A 25,308-nucleotide genomic window follows, 5' to 3' on the forward strand; every position below is an offset into this window, starting at 1 on the left:
ATATTGTCACATCTTATATCTCGTATAAAAATATATCGATATTTTTTAAAAACTCGATATATCGCCCAGCTCTAGGTCAGCAGCACAGGAGCACCACAGGGAACTGTGCTGTCCCCTCTTCTCTTCACCCTGTACACCTCTGACTTCTGCTACAACTCTGAATTATGCCACATTCAGAAGTTTGCAGATGACACGGCCATCATGGGGTGTATCTGGGATGATCAGGAAGAGGAGTACAGAAGTCTGGTGAGGAACTTTGTCGCATGGAGTCACACAAACCACCTGCAACTCAACACCTCAAAGACTAAGGAACTGGTTGTGGACTTCGGGAGGTCCAGAGAAGGTCCACTGCCGGTTCAGATAGAGGGGGAGGAGGTGGAGGTGGTCAACAAGTACAAGTACCTCGGGCTGTGGGTGGACAATAAACTGGACTGGTCATGCAACACAGAGCACCTGTATAAAAAAGCCCAAAGCCGACTGTACTTCCTCAGGAGGCTGAGGTCTTTTAACATCTGCAGGAAGCTCCTGAGGATGTTTTACCAGTCGGTGGTTGCTGGAGTACTTTTCTATGCTGTGGTGTGCTGGGGGAGCAGCACAGCAAAGAAGGACTCATGCAGGCTGGAGAAACTGATCAGGAGGGCTAGCTCTGTGGTCGGCATGAAGCTGGACACTCTGGTGACAGTGGCAGAGAAAAGGACACTAAAGAAACTGATGGACATTATGAACAATGCTGGGCATCCTCTGCACACGGCCATAAACAATCAGAAGAGTCTGTTCAGTGACAGGTTGCTTCTCCCCAAGACAAGAACTAACAGACTTAAAAACTCCTTTGTCCCACACGCCATCAGACTGTTTAACTCCTCTCTGGAGGGGAGAGGGAGGGGAAACAGGAGGACAAAGGAGGGGGGAACAACTAAGCTGTAGTGCCTCTGCACCTCACTGTACAATACCTTTTGTGTAATACTTTTGTAAATAGTCAACAGACTCAATACTTGAAATGTGCAATTCACTTGTATTTTTATTTTTTATTCCTATTTATTCTATTTATCCCCTTTGTATATTTTATTTATATTTGTCTCTGTATTTATGTGTGTGTGTGTGTGTGTGTGTGTGTGTGTGTGTGTGTGTGTGTGTGTGTATATATATATATATAACAATTCTGTAACTGTAACTTCGGTCGTTGCTGTGCTTTTTGGAAGTCGAATTTCCCAGAGGAACCCACCCGAGGGATTAATAAAGTTCTATCTTATCTTATCTTATCTTATCTTATGTAAATGACACGATAGCTGAGGTGAATTTGAACAGCAGAGTGTGTTCAAGGTCAGAGCTGTTTGCCAGCCTCAGTGTAAACACACAGAAACACAGCACTGTTTAATACTGGCCAAAAAAATCCCTGAACCAATACACACACACACACACACACACACACACACACACACACACACACACACACACACACACACACACACACACAAGCACTGATATCATTCAGACACTGAGGACGATGCAAATGTGCACACAGCCGCCTTGAACTCTCTATATTAGGACAAATATACCATCAAATATGTCTTCAGCTTAAACTCTGATTTACATCACGAGTGTACATCAGATTTTGTCTCCATAACATCTGTAATACCTGGACAATGGCGATAATAGAAGGCGCTCTGTAACGCGCACTCACAGGCAGAACCTTCCAGTAAGAAACAAAACAACCCCGAGGGACACGCGAGTGAAAAGAAGCAGAGAGAGAGGAAGAAGAAAAGAGAAAAACGGGAGCAGAATACCCTCTAATTAAGTCAACTGGAGATGGCGAGATCATGGTTTTTGTTTATGTTTGTTTTCTCTCAGAGACGTTGTTTATTTCTTGTGATTAATAAGCAGATTCGCTTCTTTACTGGACTCGGTGCAGATGACACGCCCACCTTTGATGCAGCTTTTACAGTAAAAAGAAAACCGAAAGTAAAGAAAAGAATAAAGTCTGGAACACGTGAAACATGCGTGCGCGTATCATTCACTCAGAGGTAAGTAAGTAAGTAAAGTAAGTAAAGTGTGCGTGTTAGTCCCCATAGGGAAATAGTTCCTCTGCATTTAACCCATTCACCCAGTGAAGCAGCGGGCAGCCACCAGTGCAGCACCCGGGGAGCAGTGTGTAGGGACGGTACCTTGCTCAGGGGTACCTCAGGGTAGCCGTTCAGTGGAGTCGAACCTCCGACCTTCCGATCATGGGGCCACCACTCTACCTACTGAGCTATCCCTGAGGGGACATGAACAAGCATGTTCCTGTAATGTTACACTCCTGAGGTCACCAAATAGACCTTTAGTTTGAAATCCCTTCCTGTAGGTGAGGACTTGGCTTAAGGCCCTTTGATGCGTTCTTCAGAACGTGCATGTTAGATACAAAGTGTCTATGTGAATGGCTGAACGAGGCATGTTGTGATTTCAGTTTATTTTAATAAAATGGAACTGAAGCTGAGGCCGGTGTCACCATGTGGAGACGTCTTTGGAGAAGAAGCTAGGAGCTCCTGAACCTGAGACAGCATCAGGAGCGTCTCACCTGGGCTGAGGAGACAAAGAGCTGGACTGATGCTCAGTGATCAGTGAGTGAAGTTTTCATTTGGAAATCTATGTCTGTGAAAGGTTTTCATCTTTTACTTATTTCCTGTTTTATTTTGATAGTCTCCTGTCTCGTGTGTTGTATATAGCATCACTTCCTCTGTGTGGTTTCCTGTTTGATTAGTTTCAGGTGTTTCCACAGTCGCCCTCCCGTGTATACACAGTCGCGGTCTCCCTTTGTTCGCTGTCAGATTGTGTGTTTGTGATCCCGTTCAGTTTGTCAGGCCTTCCTCCAGAATGAAGGTTCCTCTTTTGTTTATCCAGTTTGCTTCAGAAGTCTACTTTTGGGTCCAACTCACCACAACAACATGGCAGAGTTCTGATTTTTTCCTGTTGAGGTCTCTGCATTTAAACGACCCAGCGGCCCAAAGCCTAACAAAACAACCGCTCTCATATCAAACTTTAGGACAACAGACAAGGACAAACAAACAGCTTTCAGAAGTGGGTGGCAGCACTCAGATCCACAGATGAATCGTCTGCATTGTTGTCGATGCTACCACGTTTGGTGCTCGCAGCAGCAACAAGGTCAGCGCCACATGATTGAAGGGCAGTTATATAACATGCTAAACTCACCGTTAGATGCATAAATGGCGTTGGTCACCAGAGGGAGGTGAACGGTCAGGCGACCGTTCATCGGGCTCATCGGTGCAGAGAGGCCAGAGGAGCTGTCAAATGAGCGACTGGGGGATCCACCGTGTTGATCCTGAAACGGGAACAAAGACCGCTCAACACTTTCAAAATAAAACAAAAAGGAGATGTGAATCATACTTTGTTGGATGAAGTCTGGGTGACGTGCTGGATTCTACTTGTTTTGCATGTGGACTGCATTTAAACGGAGAGACGAGCAGTAGTGTCTGAGAGGTTTTCAAACACAATAAGACGCCGAGTGAAGCGAATCCGAGGGAGACACTCGAGAGACAGTACAGGGTCAAGGTGACGGAGGGGACTGCATTTCCCATGCCCCCACAGGGTTAGAAGCACCTTCAGCACTGCTTCCTCTTTCAGTGTGTGGCACTGAAACCTCGATTATACGCTCTGCCACCGCGAGTCCGCTCGAGTCCCGGTGACGTAAATTTCATCATCACATGGTGAGCGCGAGGGTCCGTGTGGATGTGTGTGCAGAACATTACAATGCACCAACTATGCAGCAGACTTGAAGGGGACAGCGAAGTGTAACAGGAAGGACTGCGGGGCGGTCGGGTCTCCAGCGGCGCATGATGGTGGGATGACACTGTCACACCTCTCCCCTCAGAGAACGGCCCTCTGAGGGCCCTGCGCTATCAAACAAAGCATTGATTATACTGTCGATGTGTCTCGTTGTGCATGTATTATTTCTTTAGGAATTGAATTTGCATTTATTTGTCATTTGTGTTTGGGTGCAGAAAACTCTCTGGATTCATTAACATGCATGCATATGTATGCTGCTGCTGCTTTGAGATTCAGTGTACTCTGTTTCTTTGCTGTATTTGCCCCCTCTGCGTTGGATAATCCCCGCTCTCAAACAACAAAGGAGACATAACAACGCCCTGTGTGCAATAAATCCTCCTTGTTGTCCTACTCTTGACCCCACACCCGGCCCAGCCTCCTTCCAACTCCAATCCAGCCTATGCATCCAGCAGGCCCCCTTCCTGGCTCCCCCCAGCATGCTTCCCATTAGTTAGTATTACAGTGCAATCAGATTTCTCCTGAATGCTGGAGATACACAAACATGCATCACCCTATGTCTGCGTTCTCTGTTTATTTTCATCATTAACTCCAATAATCATCAGTAACAAGACGTCGTCCACCTCTCTGAATATGAAACCATTAGAAACCGACTTTGTTCACTCTGCTAAAGTAGAAAAACACGGCTCACAGTCACACGGCACTTACACCACGGCCTCATTTTCTGTGCTCGTGGTTGTTTTTTCTAAGAAAGACTTTCCAAGGATGGGAGGAGCGCTGCTCTACAAACAGCATTTGAGCCAAACGGGAAAATCAAAGGACTGAAAATCAGGTGACATTCACTGCATTGAGTCGCAGGTTTTTGGCGTTGCTGTTATTCTGCATGATGAGCACCAACAGCAAGAATCAACGGGGTGGATGTTTAAAACCTGCTTCTTGTTTTTTTGGGACATCAGAAGGACCGATGGTCGAGAACAACGTTCCCGCTGAACCTGCAGAAGCATAGCGATGCAGGCAGAAGCTGTTTGGATGGGTCCTGTATTAGACGAGCAGCAGAAGTGAGAGATTAGAGAGAGACAAACACAGCCAGAAGAACTGAGGGAGAGAAAATTACACGATTCAGGGAGGGGAAGATATAGCGCTGCACTTTTCTAACACTGAAAAGCATCAATGTTGAGTCCAGAAAAAGGTTTTAAGGTACAGTCTCTTATCTATCTATCTATCTTTGATGCATCTCACTACTTTCCTCATCAGGTGATTGACAGGGAGGATGGCCTAAGCCCAATCACACGGCTACATGCATGCATGAAACCAGCTTCCAGTTTATCCAACTAATGCACTAAATCCCACCTTAACAAGGCTGTTAACTGATATAAGTCCAGTTTATTCATTTAAACTGCATCTGTGGCTCTAAATACACACACCTTCTCTGAACGGCGTCTCTATGTGTTAATTCGTGTCTCTGAGTGTGTGTTTGGGGTGCCTGTATGTGAGCACACTGCACAGCGTATATAGCTTTTTCAATAACCAGCAGGTCATCCGAAGGGTCATCCACACTTGAGCCCACAACCCTGGCTTTGTGCGTGCAAGGATTTCTACAGACGGACTACAGAGCCGCGGAAAAGGCACGGGCTGAAAAGCAGGCGAGATGAAAAGCGTCTCTTTCTCTTATAAAGAAAGGAGATACAGCTGAGTCAAGAACGCTCTGTCACACACACACACACAAACACTCTTTTGCTGCTGCCTCTGAAAGCAGAGAAGACACAGTGTGAGGAATGCAGGGGCTTTGAAACGTGGTGGAAGGCAGAGATAACACACAAGATAAATATATTACCCAGACATTTATATGCAGTCATGTGAAAAATGAAGTAGACCCAAAGATTCAGTTGCCTGTAGCATCACCTTTAGCTGCAACAGCTCGAAGTCACAGTTTTCTGTGGGATTTTGTCGTCTCTCGCGTGACTGTGGAGGAAAGGTTGCATCGTGCTACAGCGTTTCATTGCATTGAGGTCTGCAGTCTCAAAGTTGTCTCAGGGGGCTCAAGCGGCACATCGGACACCTCATGCTGTCAGCACGGTGGAAACTAGTTTGGGCCAAGCTTTAGATGTCAGACACGAGGCCTCACGTTTGCCTCCAGAACACTGTGGTATACAGAGGACGACTCGATGGCGCCGTGGTGTCCAGATCACCCCCCTCCACCACCGTGCTGACAGCATGAGGTGTCTGAGGTGCTGTTTGAGCCCCTTGATGCAACTGTTGTTGTTGTGATTTGGTGCTACATAAATAAAACCGGATCGAAGCTGTACTGGTTTAGTTTTTTCTCTAATTATACGTTAAGTGTGTAACTTGCTACGTGAGGCCTGAAGACTCTTGGGATGAATCTGCTGGGACATCCAGGAGAACTGTGGCGTTAACACACCTGGATGCTCCAGACCAGTAAACTCCTAAAACGTCTGCTTTTCAGTGTCTGTTCTCTACATTTCAGTTATATGTTTAAGTTTGTTCATCCATGTAAAGCTTCACACCCACCCGAGAGTGTCCTTTTACCCCCAGGTTTCACAACGGCAGCTCTCTGTAACATTACACATGGTGTTACAGCAGCACAGAACAATTTAATCCCTCCCTATCCTAATAAATACAGCTGCTGGTCACAAATACAATAATTCTTTACTAATGATCAAACATATTTAAACCAGCACAAACTTAGGGATATACAATACTGTCTGAAAGAATTCATTATTGCCGTCAAGCAGACATCGGCCCTTCTATAAAGGCTTTACTGCAGGTGTATTTGCTTTAGCCTGGTTAATCTGCAGGTTGAAGCACTGAAGAAGCCCATATCCAAAGCCTTGTGAGGCCTCAGTAACATCTTCTGGTCTCTTACAACTGAAGCCTAAATATATTTATTTATTTTTCATGTTTTTACTTAAAAATAATATTAAAAGACTTGTTGATAATTGTTTTTCACATGACTAACTGCTCACTGGCTCATTAGTTTAGCTCATCTATCTATTATATAAAACGACACACATGGCAAAACCTGTACCTTTAAAGCTCTCAGCACCACCAGCTGGATGGTCCCTCTGACGTTGCCCTCCTGTGACATGGAGCGCCGCAGCGTCTCCATGGCCATGTGATTGGGGCGTCCCAGTAGAGACTCTCCATTTACAGCCACCAGCTGGTCATTGACATGCAGGCGTCCATCCTGTAAAGCACAGAGCGGTTTGCTGATGTGTGCGTTTTCTGCAGTTTGCATTGCAGATATGTCTTTGCATGAACTCTGTCGACATGCACGAACACACGCGCCTGTGAGTTAATGACAGCTACATGTTGAATATCGTTTATTTATGCTGTGCGGTCTGACATTCTCTCTTTTCAGCGCTGGCAGGAAATCACTGAGCTATGATGGAGAGCTCACACAGACGCTCGCTCACACACACCTGTGGCCTTCACTGAGTGCGTCTGTGAGGTTAAACCAGCCAAAATGACTTAAACCCTGCACACACACATTCTCAAGGCTGTCTGACTTAATGCAGTCTCCACCTCATCGACTGAGACCTCCGTCAGCTCAGTCTGCCCGACTGCATCGGCAAGATATTTACAATTCCTCTGCAGCAGGCCCTTTCCATCTATTCCTGCCTGTTTGTGCACAAACACTAACAGCTGCGTCCGGTGCGAGGGTGTGTGTGCATGCGCCGGTCAAACAGAGAAGAAGAGGTCAAAGATTAGCGGAGCAGGATCACAACCAGGCCTCAGATGAGAGTCTTGTGTGCAAAGATGTCCACGTGGGATGAGGCTCCTTTTCTGTTCATTTACACTGTGATTGGAACAAAGAAAACATCGCACTGTACGGATAAAGTGATTTACATGAGTGTATGCATGTATGGGAATACTGCGTCACCTTGTAGGCAGCTCCTCCGTGTATGATGGATTTGATGAAGATTCCCAGATCCTCTCCCGTCTCCCTGGACTTGTTCCCTTTGAGGCTGACGCCGAGCCCCGCCGAGCCGGTGTCGTTGAGGGGCACCTCAAACATGAGCTGCTCCTTTCCATTCTCTGAGACCACGCTCGGCACGCGGGACACCTCGTCCCTCTGGAAGCGGCAGAGAGTAATGGAGGCAGAAGAGGCGAGATGGGGATGATGAAGGGAAAGGGTTGGGAACGGGGTGAAGGCAGGAGGGAGAGGGTTAGCTCATTGAGCTTGAACAGTCTTCAAAAGCTAAACTAAAAGCTTTTCCACTTGAGAGAAACTACCAGGTGCTTTTGAACTAAATTTCTCCCCAAATAAAAAAAAAATGTAGTCAGAGTATAAAAGTTTAAAAGAAAGAAGCCATTTGGACCGCCTGCTTTTATATACCCACCTTTTTTTTGCTCTCAAGTCTGCAATATCAATAAAATGACCTGCGCATTTTCACGAGGTAATTGGAGAAGACGACAAACACAGAAAGCCAGAGAGACTAAAGCAGGAAGAGCAGAGTGAATATAATGAGGCTGAAATAAGAAGCAAAGACAGACCATATGCATAAAGACTATCATAAAGCCAGAAAGCAAAAGGAAAAAAACTGCATATTATGAAGAGAGAGAGATGTGTCAGTAATGACTGAGTGTGAGGGAGACTTAGTGGCACAAAGACCGTGAACAAAGACAGCGAGCAGATACTGACAGTCAAAATTATGTGATGGCTCAGCGGGAGAGAGCGAGCTGAGCTTCACAGCGTATGGATGATACTGTTTACTTGATCCTAAGAGGAACAACAGGTAAACAGTAGTTTTTTATTTTTCCAGAGTTTCAACAAACACAGCTGAGCTGATGTCAGGGATGGACGGTGGTCCGACTTACTGACAACAGCTCAGTGACATTCATAATCAATTACACCTGCAAAGCTACAGTTCATCACCAGTGTTGGTCAAGTTACTTGAAAAAAGTAATCAGTAACTAATTACCGATTACTCCCCCAAAAAAGTAATCCCGTTACTTTACTGATTACTTATTTTCAAAAGTAATTAATTACTTAGTTACTTTTTAAAAACACGATTTACACCCTGAGTAGGTGATAAAGTGATAGATCTTTCAGCCCAATTCTACTTTTTCTGCATAATCCATCATACAAAATGTAATCAGATGGAAAAGTCTCTTTTTAAAACTTGTTTTATTAGTTTTAATCTTTTAACTTTATGCATCAAGCAAACATTTAATTATCTGCAACATTCTCTGACTGGAAGAAATTAGTTTAACATGTAAACCTATTTTCTGCACATTCCAGCTCATAAAATAAAATATTTTTTGTGTTTACACTCAGTCTTTGAAATAGATGCAAGTAAAACACAGCAGAAAATAAATAAAGTCAAAGACTCAGCGGTCCTGTTGCTCTATTTTCACCTGTAAAGCAGGAGTGGGGCAGGCGGAGGTTTACCCTGGTGCAGGTGTGCCGCGGTCAGTGGAAGAATCCGCGAGTTTCTCTGTGAGTTTCCCATTACGTCGTAGCTACTCGGTGCTTGTTGGAAGTTTAGGGGTTTTTTCTCTGTAAAAAGAAGTTTTCTTCCCACGCACAGCGGACACTAATGTTTTTGTCACTTTTTATGGAATCAAACTCAAAGTAAGGTCAGTACTTCCACGCTGTAAACGCTGCACGCTCATACTCTCTCTGCACTCGATATATGATCCATTGTTGATCTGCACACAGCTGTTGTCACGAACGTCGCACTCGCTTACGTCACTGTCATGAGACACTCTGGCAAAAAAAATCACGGTTTTAGTAACGCAGTAACGCAGCGTTCCTACGGGAAAGTAACAGTAATATAATTACCATTTTTGCAATAGTAATCCCTTACTTTACTCGTTACCTGAAAAAAGTAATCAGATTACAGTAACGCGTTACTGCCCATCTCTGTTCATCACACACCTGCACATATAACCGACAACACAACACAAACATGTCATGTTTACGCACGGAAGATCCACCATCATCCCCAGCATCATCATCGTCATCGATTGAGAGAAAACAGGAGGATGACTGTTCTTTGAATAAGTGCACGTAGGTCTAGGTTCAAGTTAAACAGCTGATAAATGTCACAAGTTTTCAATATTACAGCAGTTCAGCTGATATCTGATCACTTATTCTCACTAATCATGGTGGCTAAAGCAACCTGTGCTATATGTCAACATGCAAACATTTCTTCACGCAGCAAGCGAGAAATCGTCCTCCCATAATCAGCGATGCCACAGTGAAACAGCCCACAGCTAAATCCACATTTGTAAAATCTCATCTGCTCCTACAGGTCAAGAAAACAGACAGATCTGCATGAACAAACCTCACAGCTGGAGTAAATCGCCGGGAAGAACTACACACCTAATTTCCAAAGCTAAAAACACACATTTTATCCAAGCACGGCGTTTACAGATTCATGTTGCACAAATTCTCTTCATCGTTATTCATTTTAGACTCGTTTACACCAACGTCTTCCAAAAAGGACCGAACAACAAACCCAGAAAACTGGAAACTCATTCGGCTGCTTTTTGATCGATCATTTCAGGTGCAGTCATCTTTAACTTGTGACCCTATCAGACAATAAAAGGTCGTAAAATCCTGCAGCGTGATGACATCATAAATATGCTAATGAGCACAGATGTCACTGGAGCAGACTTTAGCAGCTTTCTGCACTGAGGACAGAGACGGTACATCTTCATACATATCTGTGCGTGTGACATCTCACCTACAGCAGAACATTTAGCACAATCTGCAGAAAATACCACAATACGTATGCATTAGCATTTAGCTAACAGACACACAGAGTCCAGGCCTGGTTTATTCGAATCGTATCTGATGCAGGGACACTTTTTAATGACACTGTGTGTGTGTGCGTGCGCGTGTTTCCTGTTGCATGAAAGTTTCAGTGGCTGCAGCTTTGTGTCGTCTCTCTCCATGACTGTCTATACTTTCACATAAATTACTGCATTGATTTGTCTGTTTACACTATATATCTGTGAGTGAGTCCATGTCTGTGTGTATGTGGCTCTGCACACACATGCATTAAGTCAGCCTGAGTCTGCCTCTGTGTGTGTTTGTTTGGGTCAGCAGTGTCAGCTTTAGACACTGTTTGTCTGTGGGGATTGTAGGTTTAACAGCGTTAAGCCGACAAAAAGTCCTCTGCTCTGCAGAAAACTGTTTTCCCTGCTGGAAAAACTTCCCCATCAGACTGACTGTCCAGACCTGATAGGAAGCTTTCCGACCTTGGAAAGAACTTCAAAACACCCAGAAGAGGAATGTTAGCTACTTTCAGCACATAATTACAGTGAGGATTCATTAGGCTGGAAAAGTCCATCCAAAGCAATGCTCGTGGTTTGGCAACTTTTCAGTTTTTCCGCCGGAGCTAAAATGTTTTTATTCGGCTGATTTCGCCGCGTCCTTTTTGTTATTTGTGATTTCTCACGCTCGGCACAGAACAGAGCAAAATGAATTTAGAGCAGAGGATGGATGCTATACTGCAGCATTTCTCAGATAGGGTGGGGAGACCAGGACCACCCACAACGGTGCAAGACGCTTTATGGAACCTGACAAAAATATGCAAATGTATGTAAAGATGGTTTCTGGGTGAGGAATTCGATTTCCCATAAAATAAGGAGCAAGCGCATCCTCGGAGCACGGAGGATTTAACAGGTAGTGAGATTAAAAAAAAGAAAAGGAAAACAAAATCACCAAAATTTAATCGAACATTTCTATTATTTCACCTTCGTCACTACGAGCGGCGGCTACATTCACATGCACTACAATAATAAACACTACTGCGAGTCTGTGGGTCCGTTTGACGTTTGTAGCCACGCAAAGGTCTTTGCTCCTTAAACTCTATCAAATCCATCCACTTACAGGAAAAGCTGTTTGCATAGCTCGCTCCTCGTGCTGGTCATTCAACGTTTAAATGGGTCGCCACGACGATGGATCAACAAGAGGACAAGCTATTAAAAAGACAGCTTTGTTGGTGTGTTTGTGTGTGCGTTTTTTATTAAACTGAGCCGGGAAAACATGACAGAGGGAATGATGGAGAGACGCATTATGTGAAAACGAGTGTGAACAGTGCGCTGCTTCACCTCTGAAGGACAGATGAGCTGTTAGCCAGAGCCGCACAAAGATTAAAACACTATCAGGAGCGCGAGGTAAGACGAGCGGCGATCGTAATTTTGGTTATCGGCTGTGTTTGATCTGCTTTCACACTCGGCACTATAAATTGTGCCGTTCCTCTGTCTGGGTGCGTGTTTGCGAGGACACCTGCTTTCAGCGACGTGGTCTTTTAATGAGAATGGTGCACAGATGCCCTTCCACCCAGCCATGCTGAGGCTCTGTGAGCGTGTGTGGACAGCCCCATGCCGTGTGAATCACTGCCCAAGGATCCATTTTACAACAGTGGCCGTGTACTTAAACGTGGCGTTGTGATTACACAAGCATGCATACACACAAACAGCTGAGGTAAGTACTCCCAGGGACCACACCTGACAGTAGGGGCCGTGCTTCTGACTTATGAAAATAGCTGTCCCATCACTGACCACTCAGGATGGGCTCCTGTTGTCCAACCCCCCCACACCCTATTCTTCCCTAATGGTTGGAGTAAGAGCAGCAGCGCAAACCCCCACAGCCCCGTCTTAGTGAGACAAAGGAGCATTTACAATCGTACAGCAACAGGAAGATGATGAGGAGTGACAACAAAGAGGAAGCTGTGGAGGTTAACATGTCTGTGTGAAAGAAAGGAAACCGCTTGACGTCCACGACACATTTAATATACAGAACAAATCTCTGCAGAGAGGCTGGTTGGAATCGGGCAGTGTACTCTGGCTCATATCTGCCCGTCGCTGCCGTTCAACAAGTAAAGTAATGCTGCTAATACGGATTTCCCAATTAAAGGTCTGCACATGCAGGGCAAGCAGGCATGTAGGTGATGTGAAATCCACAGCAGGTGTTGGCGGCACAGGGTTTGTTTTCCAAGCTTACAAGTGGTCACGGGCCATCGTGTTACATTACGGGTCCGCGGTGCGAGCCGGGCAGCCTTCTGTTCACGTGCCGAGGATCCCCACATGAACACAGAATTGCTTTTTGGCAACGGCCGACAGCAGAGTGGTAGCTGCCGTTTTCCACACACGTTAAAGAAAATGCTTTACATGTCAGGCTGCACTGAGCACCTCTGACTGGAAGTAGGGAATGTGCTGATCCCCGCTGACACAGGCCGGAGAGCATATCAGAGTGTAATGTAACTATATTTACCTACAAATATTTAAAGGTAGGGACACGGGGGTAACAGGACACAAAGAAACGATGACACCATAAGTAAGTGCTGTAAGTAAGTGTTTACACAGTAATAATAGAACACACATCCTGTACATCAACATAATGCAAATTAAACAAGGATGTAAAAAGCAAGATTAGTCCACTCATAACAGAAAGTACAGCGTACACAACCATGAAATAACGCAGTACTTAAAACTACTTGCAGTATAATTATTCCCTGTAAAAAGGTCTTCCTGGTGTTACCGTGTGCACTTGTTTATTGAATATCTTGCTGTTTACAATAAAACTTGTAACCACCGATTGTGACGCTGAACTCACGAGGAACGTTTTTACTAAATGTCAGAGCGCGCGTGAGCCGAAGGGTATTTTCTCATATACCGTATTTACCGCACTAAAATCCTTTTATTTTCTCAAAAATCAACAGTTTGCCTTATAATCCGGTGACCTTATGTATGAATCCTGGTTGTGCTCACTGACCTCGAACCGATTTTATGTGCTACATGGCGCTCAAAAATCTGTCAAAAATGTTTTAGTCCGACTTTGCTAAGCTACGAAGCTGCACGGCTTGATGGATGGTTGGAGCATTACGGCTGCCGTAGTCAGGAGCCAGCTTCAGTCAGGAGATAATCCATCCACAATACGAGGTTAGTCATTAATATACTGCAACAACATGGGAACAGAGCAGCTGCAGAGAATTCAACATTAATGAATCAATGGTACGGAAGTGGAGGAAGCAAGAAGAACGAGCTGAGTAAAGTTTGACTTATCTGACTGTTTTGTGTCGATTAATGCGCCTTATAATCCGGTACTTAAGTTAACTTATATGCACAGTCAGAGGAGTCGCCCCCTGCTGGCCAAAAGACGGAATGCAGGTTTAAAGGCTTTAGTTTTCAGACATGGAATAAACGTAGGGGTCTGCTTGAATGAATAATGTGTGAGAGATGTGAATGACATCATCAGAGGCTGTGCACAAAGCTCAGTGCACGTGCACTTTCATCTGGCCGCGCAGACTAACCGCATGTCTGCAAATGAGTACGACCTCAGAATAAAGACCGTATCTTTGAGTAACCGCGCTGATCCCCACTGGATTGACACAACTGACATGTGTGAGTATGTGTGACACTCGTGTGCAAAGGCGTTCGAGTCACAGCAGTGTGGGCGAAAGGAAAAATGATGATGATGCTGCTAAACCTTCAATAAACACCAGCGAGATGTCACATGAGACAGAGAGCCAGAAAAAAAGAGGAAAGAGACGTGATACCCTTCTCGGCTGCTCTCCACTGGGATGATGGCAGCTCCTGCAGAGACACCAAGCTGCCAAGGAGCTTGTGTGTGTATATGTGTGCGAGTGTGTGTGCATACACAGGTCTCTGAGGGTGTAACAGATGGGGGATCTACTGTAGAGACTCTGTGAGGTCACATTGGTGACAATATCAGTGAGACGTAACACACACACACACACACACAGAAAGACAACAGACTGCAAAGACTGCAGCGGTGATGGATGAGGGATTATCAGAATGAGGAAACTGTTCAATAAAGTTGTTTTGTTTTGAATGTGCTCTGTCACCAGTTGCTAACTGTTTACTGATTTAAATGTCACTGTGTGTCTGTGTGAGTGTGGAGCATCTGCTGCTAAAAAAAGCATGTTTCCTGTTGTGGAAAGGAGAAGAGCAAAGAGAAGACGGCCGTGGAGCTCGACGAAGAGCAGATGACAAAAGCAGAACTGCACAACGAGCCTGCAGGAACCAAATGCAGACCAATCAGCCACACAGATTTCTATCCAGAGTGCACTTGTGAAGGGTTTGTATTCATATTGTCATCTACTGTGTCAAGCATACATGCTTAAGAGGTGGGGGACATGAATACTGGATTGTATTTACCACGACGGGAAGCTTTCACCTCACTCAGAAAGATGTTTCTGTTTTTTGGCTTTTTGACTTGTTAAACAGAAACGTTCCTCGTGCCACCCAAAGGTCCACTTTGATGTTTACTCTAGCAGGAGCCATTCAAAGCATACTTTTATGAAATCACTGCGAGTTTGAACACAACAGGGATTTATGTTTGCAATTTTACACAGATTTCACAGATTTGGATCAATTTACACGACTCGTCACATCCACAGCTTACTCTGGACCCCTTCGTGTTTCAACCCACTGAGTCATCTTTAAGCATCATTCAGTGCACATTCTGGAAACCACAGACCAACTAAAACATGAACGTCGTGAAAGCACGCAGCACATCGAGGAGGGGAGGAAACAAAGTCACTAGCACGCTGTCAGCAATTCCTGTAGTTTCTCTACGGCAGGGGTGCCAAACATAAGGCCCGAGGGCCAGAATCAGACCAGCACAGATTCCAGTCCAGCTCTCTGGAAATTGTGCAGAGGGGCAAAAATTTTGGACTCTTGTTTTACAGCTTTTCCTGCTGATAAAGACCGTACGCCAGAGTAATTAAATAATAGATAAACAACTATTCAATAAATGGGTCCACAGTTTTTTAATGGTGATCTTTGTACATTAAGAGAAACTTCCTGCTTTACAATCAGCGGACAGTCAAAGAAATAAGCTGCTTGAAAATTCAGATTCTTTGGAACTGAGATGTTTATGAATCCCCATTTATTTATTTTTGCTGTATCATGTTGTTTTTGATGTCTTTTTATTATATATTTCTTGTATCACATTTGATTTGAGTGTTTTTGGCAACTTTTTATTAACAACAGTGTTAATTTTATAAAACAAAAAAAGAGTTTTGTCCATAACATTTTGAAACTATGTCAAGTACTGATCATGTTGAAGAGACAGAGGTCTCAGAAACTCGTGTAACCCTATAATGCCATTGTGCTCACAGTTCCTTCATGTATTGCAGCAGCATTTCTCTAACATGTGGAGAAACAGAGACGTGCTGGTGAAACTTCTTTTTCTTACACCATCACATCTCCGGGATTAAACGTGTAGTTAAACTGCTTCACTCTGACACACAGAGGAGTTTCAAGCAACAACTCTTTGCAGGTGAATTGGACGAACCACGCAACCTTATTGGCAAGTTGTTAATCATCAGACACAGATTGGTTCAAGCCACATAACCCAAAGCCTCAAAATATGGATTATATTATGATTTCATGATCGTGCATGGCTCCAGCTGCCCTGCTCTCTGCTGCAGGATTCAGCACTGTTGCAATGAAGAAAAAGGAAAGCTGAAAGACGTTTGCCTATTTTACTTTATGACCCAAAATGTTTTAGAGGCCTTTAGCAAACTGGCAAAGGGTAAACGAGGAAGTCGTCAGTGACATGCATGAAAAAATAAACTGAACAAAAGAAGGGGAGGGAGAGAGAGGGGGAGGGAGGGAGGGAGAGAGAGGGCGGTGTGAAAAGTCTGGAAGCAGAAAAGAGCATCTTTGTCTCAAACATTAGTTTCAAGACACTAGCCAACTCAGCAGGCGTATGCTTGTTCATGTGCAGAGAAAATTAAAGAAAAAACATTGCTTTATGTTGTTCGCAAGTGACAATGTGTGTGTGTGTGTGTGTGTGTGTGTGTGTGTGTGTGTGTGTGTGTGTGTGTGTGTGTGTGTGTGTGTCTGTACAGAGCGCCAGCACAGCAGGATGTACACTTGCTATACTGTGGAATGTGTATTAAGATGATTTTATTTCACAGAAAAGTGACTTTGAGTAAGAATGTGTGTGTGTGTGTGTGTGTGTGTGTGTGTGTGTGTGTGTGTGTGTGTGTGTGTGTAGAGCTGGTGTAATGTCTTTGTTCTACAGCAAGCGCACACATTAGCACACAGCACCAGATGGTGGGCTAAAATGAGACAACGGAAGAGGGGGAGGAGAAGATAGACAAGATCCTTCCATCATTTCATCATCATCCTTCGACTGTTTCCTCTCCAGAAACACAAACACACTGACATAAATAAAATAAAAAATCGGAAACTTCAGTCATATCACAGTTTTAACAACGATGCAGGACGCTTTAGAAAATAGCTGGAACTGTGTGGAAAGAGTTTCACACGACTCCAGGTGTTTTTGTGCTTCAGATGATGATGGTGCAACGTTGTTTCTTTACATTAGATCAAGTCGAGTGATGGGAAATGTTATGCTTATCAAGCACTAAAAAATATTAAATACGTGTGTAAGACTTTATTATCCGGCCCACGACACGAGGTGTAATTCCCCTTTAATTAAGTGGAATTTCAAGGAATTTGAAATTACAATGTAATTATATTTACCTATAAATACATGAAGGCAGGCACACTAGAACAAGGCAGGTTTGTACAGGAGTAAATGTAAGTAATATTACATACTGCATAACATCACGTATTTCACAATTATCCTGTAAGTACATTTAAGTTGTGCCTAATTTCTGGTTCTTTTACAGGAAGTGCACGTAAGTCATTCTCAGCACTGCATCATTTCTTGGAAAAACATCGTTTCGCCATCTTACACATACTTGTACATACTCTGTACTTTGTGGAGGTTTGTTCCAGGAAAGGAGATGCTTCTTGACTTTGCTCCCTCGTAGGTCACACAGACACTTCAAACTTTCATGGTATTTATTTTTTATTGTTGGAAATGCAGAACTTCAACATCAACATATGTAACGCACACTTACCCTGTAAGATGGGAAATGCTGCTTGGTTTTACCATAAATTTTCACACAATTATTCCATTGTTTCTTATTCTGGTGCTCCTGCCTTTAAGCATTTGTAGGCAAATATAATTACATTGTAATTTCAAATAATATATCTTTAAACTCCATTTAATTACAGGAGTATTACACTCTTAGTTGCGAGCAGTACTCGAAAGTGTTACCAGAGCAGAGCAACGGATAAAAAAATGATTACGATTGTAACAAAAACACCACGTTCATAGATTCTTGATACTTTGATTCTTTGAGCAGTTATTTTGTTAACTATATTCCAAAAATGAGGAAAAGTGGCTCCAGCTGATGCACTTACAGGTGTACGAGGCTTCTGTTTCAGTGCGCTGGTGAGGGTCAGCAACGCCGTCCTCGGCCACGGCGAGTCGAAGCTTGCGGAGCTGTGCGAATGCTGCTTAAGTAAAATAACTCTCCAGCAAAGTGGGACGATCGTTCGGTTAATGAGGCGCGATAATATTATTAGAATTTCACTGTTTTAGGGGTTTTTGTTGTTGAGGTGATAAAAATGTAACCGCAGTGGAAAACACGCCGTGTCTATATGCAGCATTTATATCACCAGCCACAGAAAAGTGATCTAAAGTGCAGAAAGCATGAAACAAACACTGCTGCTACACTTACAGACAAAAGCTCGACTGAACTACACGTTTCCCCATCAGCATCAACCCCGTCTTTAATATGAACTTTGATCTTGTGATGATATTTCTAAATGATCTGTAATTCTGCCGCTACCTTTCTGACCCGGCCTGTAAACCATCCACTCCGTCACACTGTACAATTTTTTTCTTTTTTTTTTCTTTTTTTTTACACAATTTCTTTTTTTCTTTTAATTAATTATTTATTTAATTTTTTGTAATCAATTTTTAAATGTTTTTGCACACATTTTTTATTTATTATTTATTAACTATTTTATTTTGCATTAATTGTTTTATTTTTTGCACACAATTTTTTAAACGTATTTATTTTAATTATTATTTATTTTATTATTTATTTATTTTATTTTGTATTCATTTATTTATTTATTGTTGCACATATTTTTTTTAAATTATTATTTATTTTATTAATTGTTTTTATTATTTTTTTTATTAACTTCTGAAATAATTTTTGGGGGGTTTTGTTTCTCTACTGTAACTCTGTTTTTTCCCCATCAGCATCAACCCCGTCGTTAATATGAACTTTGATCTTCTGATGATATTTCTAAATGATCTGTAATTCTGCCGCTACCTTTCTGACCCGGCCTGTAAACCATCCACTCTGTCACACTGTACAATGCACTAATTAAACACAGAGACGGGCACTTTAAAAGCACTGGTCCCTTTTAAAAACTCTCACCGCTGAGACAGCTGCGCTTGATGACTACCACCGCCCTGAAATCCCTCGCCCGCATAAGCACACGCTGTTCTACACTTCAGCACATTAAAATTTCAATCAAGGAGTGTGTTCACAGCTCCATTATGCAAAACTGTAACTGTATTTGCTGCTCTTGAAAAGTGTTGTGACTGCTGAATAAATACCACCAGCTGTTAATTAGACAGAGGTGAATTCTAGTGGGGTGGACGGCCTGACAGGACAAGTGAAGGAGACAGAGAGACATTGGAGGGGAGAAAGGAGAGGGAGGCAGAGGAGAAGCTCTGAAATACTGCACACTCAAAAGGACGAAACCACACCCACACAGGCCAAAATGAGCAAAAGTGAAAGCGTGTCCCAGTTTCTGTGTCAGCAGTCCAAACAAACTCACACGTTTCTGTTTATTCACATATCTGTTAAACACATTCATCACAGATCTGTTTAATGTTTGTCTGTTTAACACTCTGCTGGTTTTAACACCACATCTGTCCTTTGTTGCTTTGATATCATTTGATATCATCTTATTCCCTTAATTTAGCATCAACTACTGAAACAGTTCCCGGTTCTCACAGTAAAGCAGGGATCTAATAAGACGTGCTGGGCAGACTAAATCAAACATTGTGACAAATATGAGGCTTCACTTCCCTCTACAGTGATGAAGGTGTAAACGTTACAGTGCAGTCCATTTTATATAATCAATAGCTCGTAAGCATTTATCTTTTTTGCTCCTTTGTCCATTTAAAGATGTGCTTTGTGGTTATTTACTTCTTTAACAGGTCATAAGAAGTCAGTTCAGTCATAAATGGTCTGAACCTTCATTAACAACACAATGAAATAAAGAGGTGCCCCTGAATCGAGCCTGGTTATGCTTCTCTCCAAAAACAGAATTCAGAGAACAATACTTGGCCTATGGGACACTGTGGGGCATCGGTGCAGAAGGACAACACTTTGGTGTTTGTGCTGAGTGAGTGTGTGAAGGAACAAGCAGGACCAATGGGAGTTTAGTTTCCTGAGCAGGTGAGACTTGAAGCTTAACTCACAGGAAAGACTATCAGGGTAAATGTATTATTTCCATCTTCAGTTCAAGCAGCCAGACGTTTTGGTTCTGATGTGTGATTTCAAATCGATTTCACAGGTTTATCAGCATTCATCTCCATTTTCTGTCCAGGGAAGCATATCACTATGACCACCTGCTCTGACCCATCCAGGGGTTTGTCCAGAACATCCCACGGCCGCTCGACTGGACTGAGATCTGGGGAACGAGGAGGCCAAGTCAAACACCTCACACTGCTGTTGACTCAGCCTGACTTGAAATGGCCAGTATGACCTCAGGACTGGTTATCCTAACCACTTCACCTGTCGACGGTCAGGATGTTGTGTCTGATCGGTGAACTCGGGTATATGGAAATCACACGTGTCGTCCCACCTGAGCGTGCACTCACGCTTTGGACTAAATAACTCGATCGGTGTTAAAGTGCAGTGTGTTTCTCAGGTTTCTCCGCTTCATGAGTTTTTCTCCTTTGCATGAATACAGCACAGGCAGACCCTCAGTAAGTGCAGCTGAACATGTTGTTGTTGTTTTTTACACCAACACAACATAAAGGAGAACATAAAAACAATGACGCACTCCACCTTAAACCGGTTCACGTCTGTTTTTTTTTGCAGTATATTATTATCGAGCAGTAGAGCGATTCTGAGTGGACACGCAACAGGATGACAAGTGCAGACCTTCAGGCACACATCTCAGAGAGGTATCCCTGGCAGACTGTCATGGAGTTCAGACATGCGTACATGGTGAGTGATCACATGTGCACGCACAAACACATCGCCCCGCTTCCTGTCTGCACAAACAGAGTTTCCTATGGGGCTCAGGGTCACAAGCTCACGTCTGTACGTGGAACTTCCCGGCAGCCGTTGAGGAAACATCAGTCGACGCGAGTGGAAAGAGACACAAGAGGGAGAAAGGCATAAAAAGCAACATGAAAAGGAAGAAGACGTAGGAAAAATGAAGCGGCGTTGTGAGACGGGCGGACCGGAGACAAAAGCAAATGTGACCAAATGAAAAATGTGATCTCTGTGCAGTAAAAATGATAGTTATCACCATCTGTGACAGAGCCACAGGTGTGCAGCACAACCAGGATGAAAGCAGAAGGGAACAAAATAACAAAACATTTATAAAACGAGTCACGGTGTCGAAGAGCAAATATCCTAAAAAACCATCAGGAGACAGCAAAGACAAAAAGAGCAACAGTTGTGATTATGAGCAAAACAGCTAATCATGCAACGTCAGAAAAAGATGGAAAAATAGAATCAAAGTGGTTTAAAGACGTCTTTATTGTTAAAGGCAGTGATGAAATTCAGCACAAACAATGCAGCAGAGGAAGACTGGAAGGAAAGACCCGATAATCTGAATAATATCTGCTTCACGACGGCCTCAGCCGAGTCGTCATGATGACGTTATCTGAAACACTCGGTCACATGACTGCTTAGTTGAGTAAAAAAAAAAAAAAAAAGGAAAGGCAATATCACTGAACAGGAAGTGTATCATCTTTTAGGTCACGCATCATCCGGGCAAGTCTGTTGATCGGACCAAAAACAACATTATGAAAACAAAATCGTTAATAAAAAGCCGGACAGCGCCCCTCTGAGCACGTCTTTCACTGTGACTGGCTCTTACCATTTCTCGGGGTAGGAACATGTCTTCCTGCCGGAGGACCACCAGAGACACGCTCTCGCCCTGCCGCGTGCTGCGCAGCATGCACACCAGCTCCTCCTGGCCCACGCCTGTGATATCCACACCGTTTACCTACAAACGCACACACAGAGTCAAGACACCGCCACCATCGTCCCCATCCTCCTCCTCCTCATCGTGTTTTCTTATTCTGGCTCAGACTGTGCTGCACCTCGAGTATGCGGTCTCCAGACTGAAGACGTCCATCTTTCACCGCAGCCCCGCGGGGCAGAATGTTTTTCACTAGAATCGGACCGGGACCGTGCACCGAAGAATCTCTGGTCACTACAGTAAATCCAAGACCTTCTGGACCTACACACACACACACACACACACACACACACACACAAATGAATGAAGAGGTGAATTATAGCGAGTAGCCACAAGTAACAGCTCTTGGCCTATCCTGACACAAATATCCTGTGTAGCTGCCCTTGCTTCTCTATTTTTATTCCCCGAGACTGAGAGTACAAATTTTACACTATAGCCTTCCTACACACACACACACACACACACACACACACACACACACACACACACACACACACACACACACACACACACACACACACACACACGACCTAAACCACTCTTGAAAGCTCAAACAGTGTTGTTGACTCAGCTCCTGACTACATACTATAAGTGTGATAATTCAAAGCCTTAAGAGATTGCATGCGTGCATGTGTGCATGCATGTGTGTGTGCATGTGTGTGTGCATGTGTGTGTGTGGCTTTAAACCCTTCAGCTACAGCCGCAGTTAGAGTTCCTGCAGGTGTGAAATTGTTTAAGGTTTGTGGAAAATGAGGGAGAGATGAGAAAAGGGCACGAGAGGTAAGAGAGGAATGAGTGAAACAAAGTGGAAACAAAGAGTGAATGTTCCGGAAACGGGGGTGATGAATATTAAAACACTAATCAGTGAAAAACATGTGCACAAAATGTGCACGAAAGCATTCATACACATGCATGCGTGGACAAAAAGGCCACACACAGACGCAGGGACTGGTTGAGCGCTTTATAGACCTCATTAAGTCTAGTCTCTTTAGCAGCGCTAAGTCAGCAGTTTGGGCCAGTATGAATTCATATCAGCAGAAATGAACAGATCAATAAAGACTTAATAGACCCTGAAGAGAGAGCCTCGGGAAGACGGAGAGAGGAAGGACTCTAAGCCAGAAAACAGTGAAAAAGGAAACTTTTTATGGAGAGAGAACATCTGTAGAGACATGAAGAAATATTACAGACGCTGATTAATAAAAATCCAGAGTCACAGAAAAAAACCCTAAAAGAGACTCTCGTCTAATTTTACCTGAACCTCAAACTGAGAGCACACACGACTCCTGAAGAGCTACAAAAAGTCATATTCACAGAAAAATGATGAGTGAGGCTCGTTCTGTACACAGGTGTGTCGCACCTTTCTTTAAATCGATCCTTAGTCTTCGTCCTCCTCTCTTATTGGCCATCAAGCTAGAGAGGGCGGGGCTTTTCTTCAGGAGGGGGCTCTCACTTTTCCCCTTCGGGGTCTATTTGAAAAACAAGCAGCAGTAAATTCATTGTTTCACATTTCAAAACCCCAAACAAGAGTGTGGCATTTATTAAACAATATATCTGTTACAGCAAAGTCTAACACACACTGGTCACCTTGGAGTCGCCGTAAAAGCAGCTCATAGAAGCTGCTTTAAATTTAAGATGTTAAACATCAAACAGGTGAGAAAAAGATCTAAACGTGCTGGGAAAAAAACAGTATCGATAAAGTCTGCGTACGGACGCGTGCGAGTCTGGGGAACAGTCCATCACATCTGCATGACAGGAAAAGATAATCAGCTGCTGCTAAGAAACTGCTGCCGCAATGCCAGCTGTTTTAAATGTCAGCCATGTCACCATGGTGATGCTGACGACAAAGTTGCATCCGTTTGTGTTTTAGGACTTGATCGTTGTAGGAAGGAGGTCAAAATAACACGAGGTTTGAACCCGTTTCTACAATTACAGCATCTAAAGAATTTAAAGCAACCCAAAAATAAAAAATAGTATATTTAGCACTCGAAATAACAGACCATGGGAAATATGGTCTGTCTTTAAGGAGGAGGCTGGAGAGAAGTTAGCACTCGCTCTAGAAGGAAAGGTGAGGAGACCGAAGCTCAAGCCCGGGCTGTATTGTGTTTGCCTGTGCACACATTAATCATTAAAACTGCAAACTTTTTACAAAGCGTGCACGACAGATGCAAAGTCTGTGTCAGTCTGTGGATGTGCAGCAGAGGAACTTACACTGAAACCCGGCTCGAGGCCGGCCGTCTCTTCCGCCAGCCGCACGGCTGAATTCTCCGAGGGTTTAAACACAGGTTTGGCTTTGACAGGGGGCGGAGGCTCTTTGGTGTTTCGGGGGCTGCCAGTGGGACCGGTATTATTGCCAAACAGCTGACCAATCAGACTCTTCTCATAGCGCTCTCTGTTGAAAGAAGGCACGACTTCCAGGCGTACAACCGGGGAACGCATCGCCTGACGGAACACATCCTGAGATCTGAGAGGACGAAAACGAGGAGAAAGTTTTACTTCAAAGTTTGTAGCACATTACGTGCACAACAAGTGGCACACGCTGAACATTAAAAGGAATCATGTCATTAATCACAATTACACAGGAAGAGCAGTTATCCATCTCTGACACAAAAACTAATTACTGAAGGGTAGATAACTCAATCAGGAGAAAAATACAAAAAGACACATGGTATAAATATGATTATGAATGACAAAAAATGTCAATTAATTGGTAATTAATATAAATGGGATATCTGATTTTTGCAATAGGATCATTCATCTTAAAAGACTAACTTTCATTTCTAAGACTGGCTGGTGCTGCTCTGACAAGTAAGCAAAGAAAGCTGATGTATAATCAGCTAAACAGGAGTTTAAACTAATGGCAGATTTTATATTTCTGTGTGCAAAGGTTAATTCTGACATAAAGACATTATAACCTAACCTGAAATATAACATCCGCACATTTTACAATGTGCCACTGCTTACTGCTGGCTGTTCTGTGCATCTCTTAATGTTTTTCTCAGGAGTAAGACAGGAGACAACACCGAGCCATGACACCTGTGCAGAAGGCCATCATAATCTCATGATCTATAAAAAAACATCATTTTGCAGGGGATTCGTCTACATCAGATCCCAATAAGTACGTTAGGGGAACGGTTGTGTCAGAAGCTGCAGTACACACCATTATTCTCCTCAGATAACTGACAGAGCAAATCCAGTTTATTAGCATTTTATTGGGTTACACACGTATCGTTTCCCTCCCAGATTACGAGCGCATTATAATGATTAGAAATAACCGTAACCAGACACTATGTTTAGAAAGTCCTGTGTGGAACCTAATAAATCACGTATGGAATTATAATGATTTTTTAACTACTTAAAGATCCACTCAGGTGGAGGAGTTTCCACGTAGAAGACTCAATCGATAAATCAATAAAGAGTCAGCCATCATGGAGTACACTCACTGAAACACCTGCGTTCTTATTTATTTAGTTATCTTAC

At 43.5% G+C, this 25,308-nt stretch overlaps 1 protein-coding gene across 4 annotated transcripts in view; it reads right to left on the reverse strand.

The window, feature by feature from the left end:
* Nucleotides 1-25,308, reverse strand: part of LOC146651637 (partitioning defective 3 homolog B-like) — a 235,087-nt gene that overhangs the window by 123,129 nt on the left and 86,650 nt on the right. For all 4 annotated transcript variants that reach the window (XM_085383729.1, XM_085383728.1, XM_085383730.1 and 1 more), the window contains exons 8-14: nt 24,040-24,292; nt 23,189-23,297; nt 21,953-22,092; nt 21,727-21,855; nt 7,679-7,870; nt 6,824-6,982; nt 3,187-3,316 (exon numbers count right to left, since the gene is read on the reverse strand). In XM_085383729.1, coding sequence (XP_085239855.1) covers nt 3,187-3,316; nt 6,824-6,982; nt 7,679-7,870; nt 21,727-21,855; nt 21,953-22,092; nt 23,189-23,297; nt 24,040-24,292 — 1,112 coding nt within the window. The remainder of the gene's footprint in view (nt 1-3,186; nt 3,317-6,823; nt 6,983-7,678; nt 7,871-21,726; nt 21,856-21,952; nt 22,093-23,188; nt 23,298-24,039; nt 24,293-25,308) is intronic.

The sequence above is a fragment of the Rhamphochromis longiceps genome, linkage group LG16, assembly GCF_057381845.1.
Source record: "Rhamphochromis longiceps isolate RC_006_pf linkage group LG16, R_longiceps_female_GT1.1, whole genome shotgun sequence".
NCBI lineage: Eukaryota > Metazoa > Chordata > Actinopteri > Cichliformes > Cichlidae > Rhamphochromis > Rhamphochromis longiceps.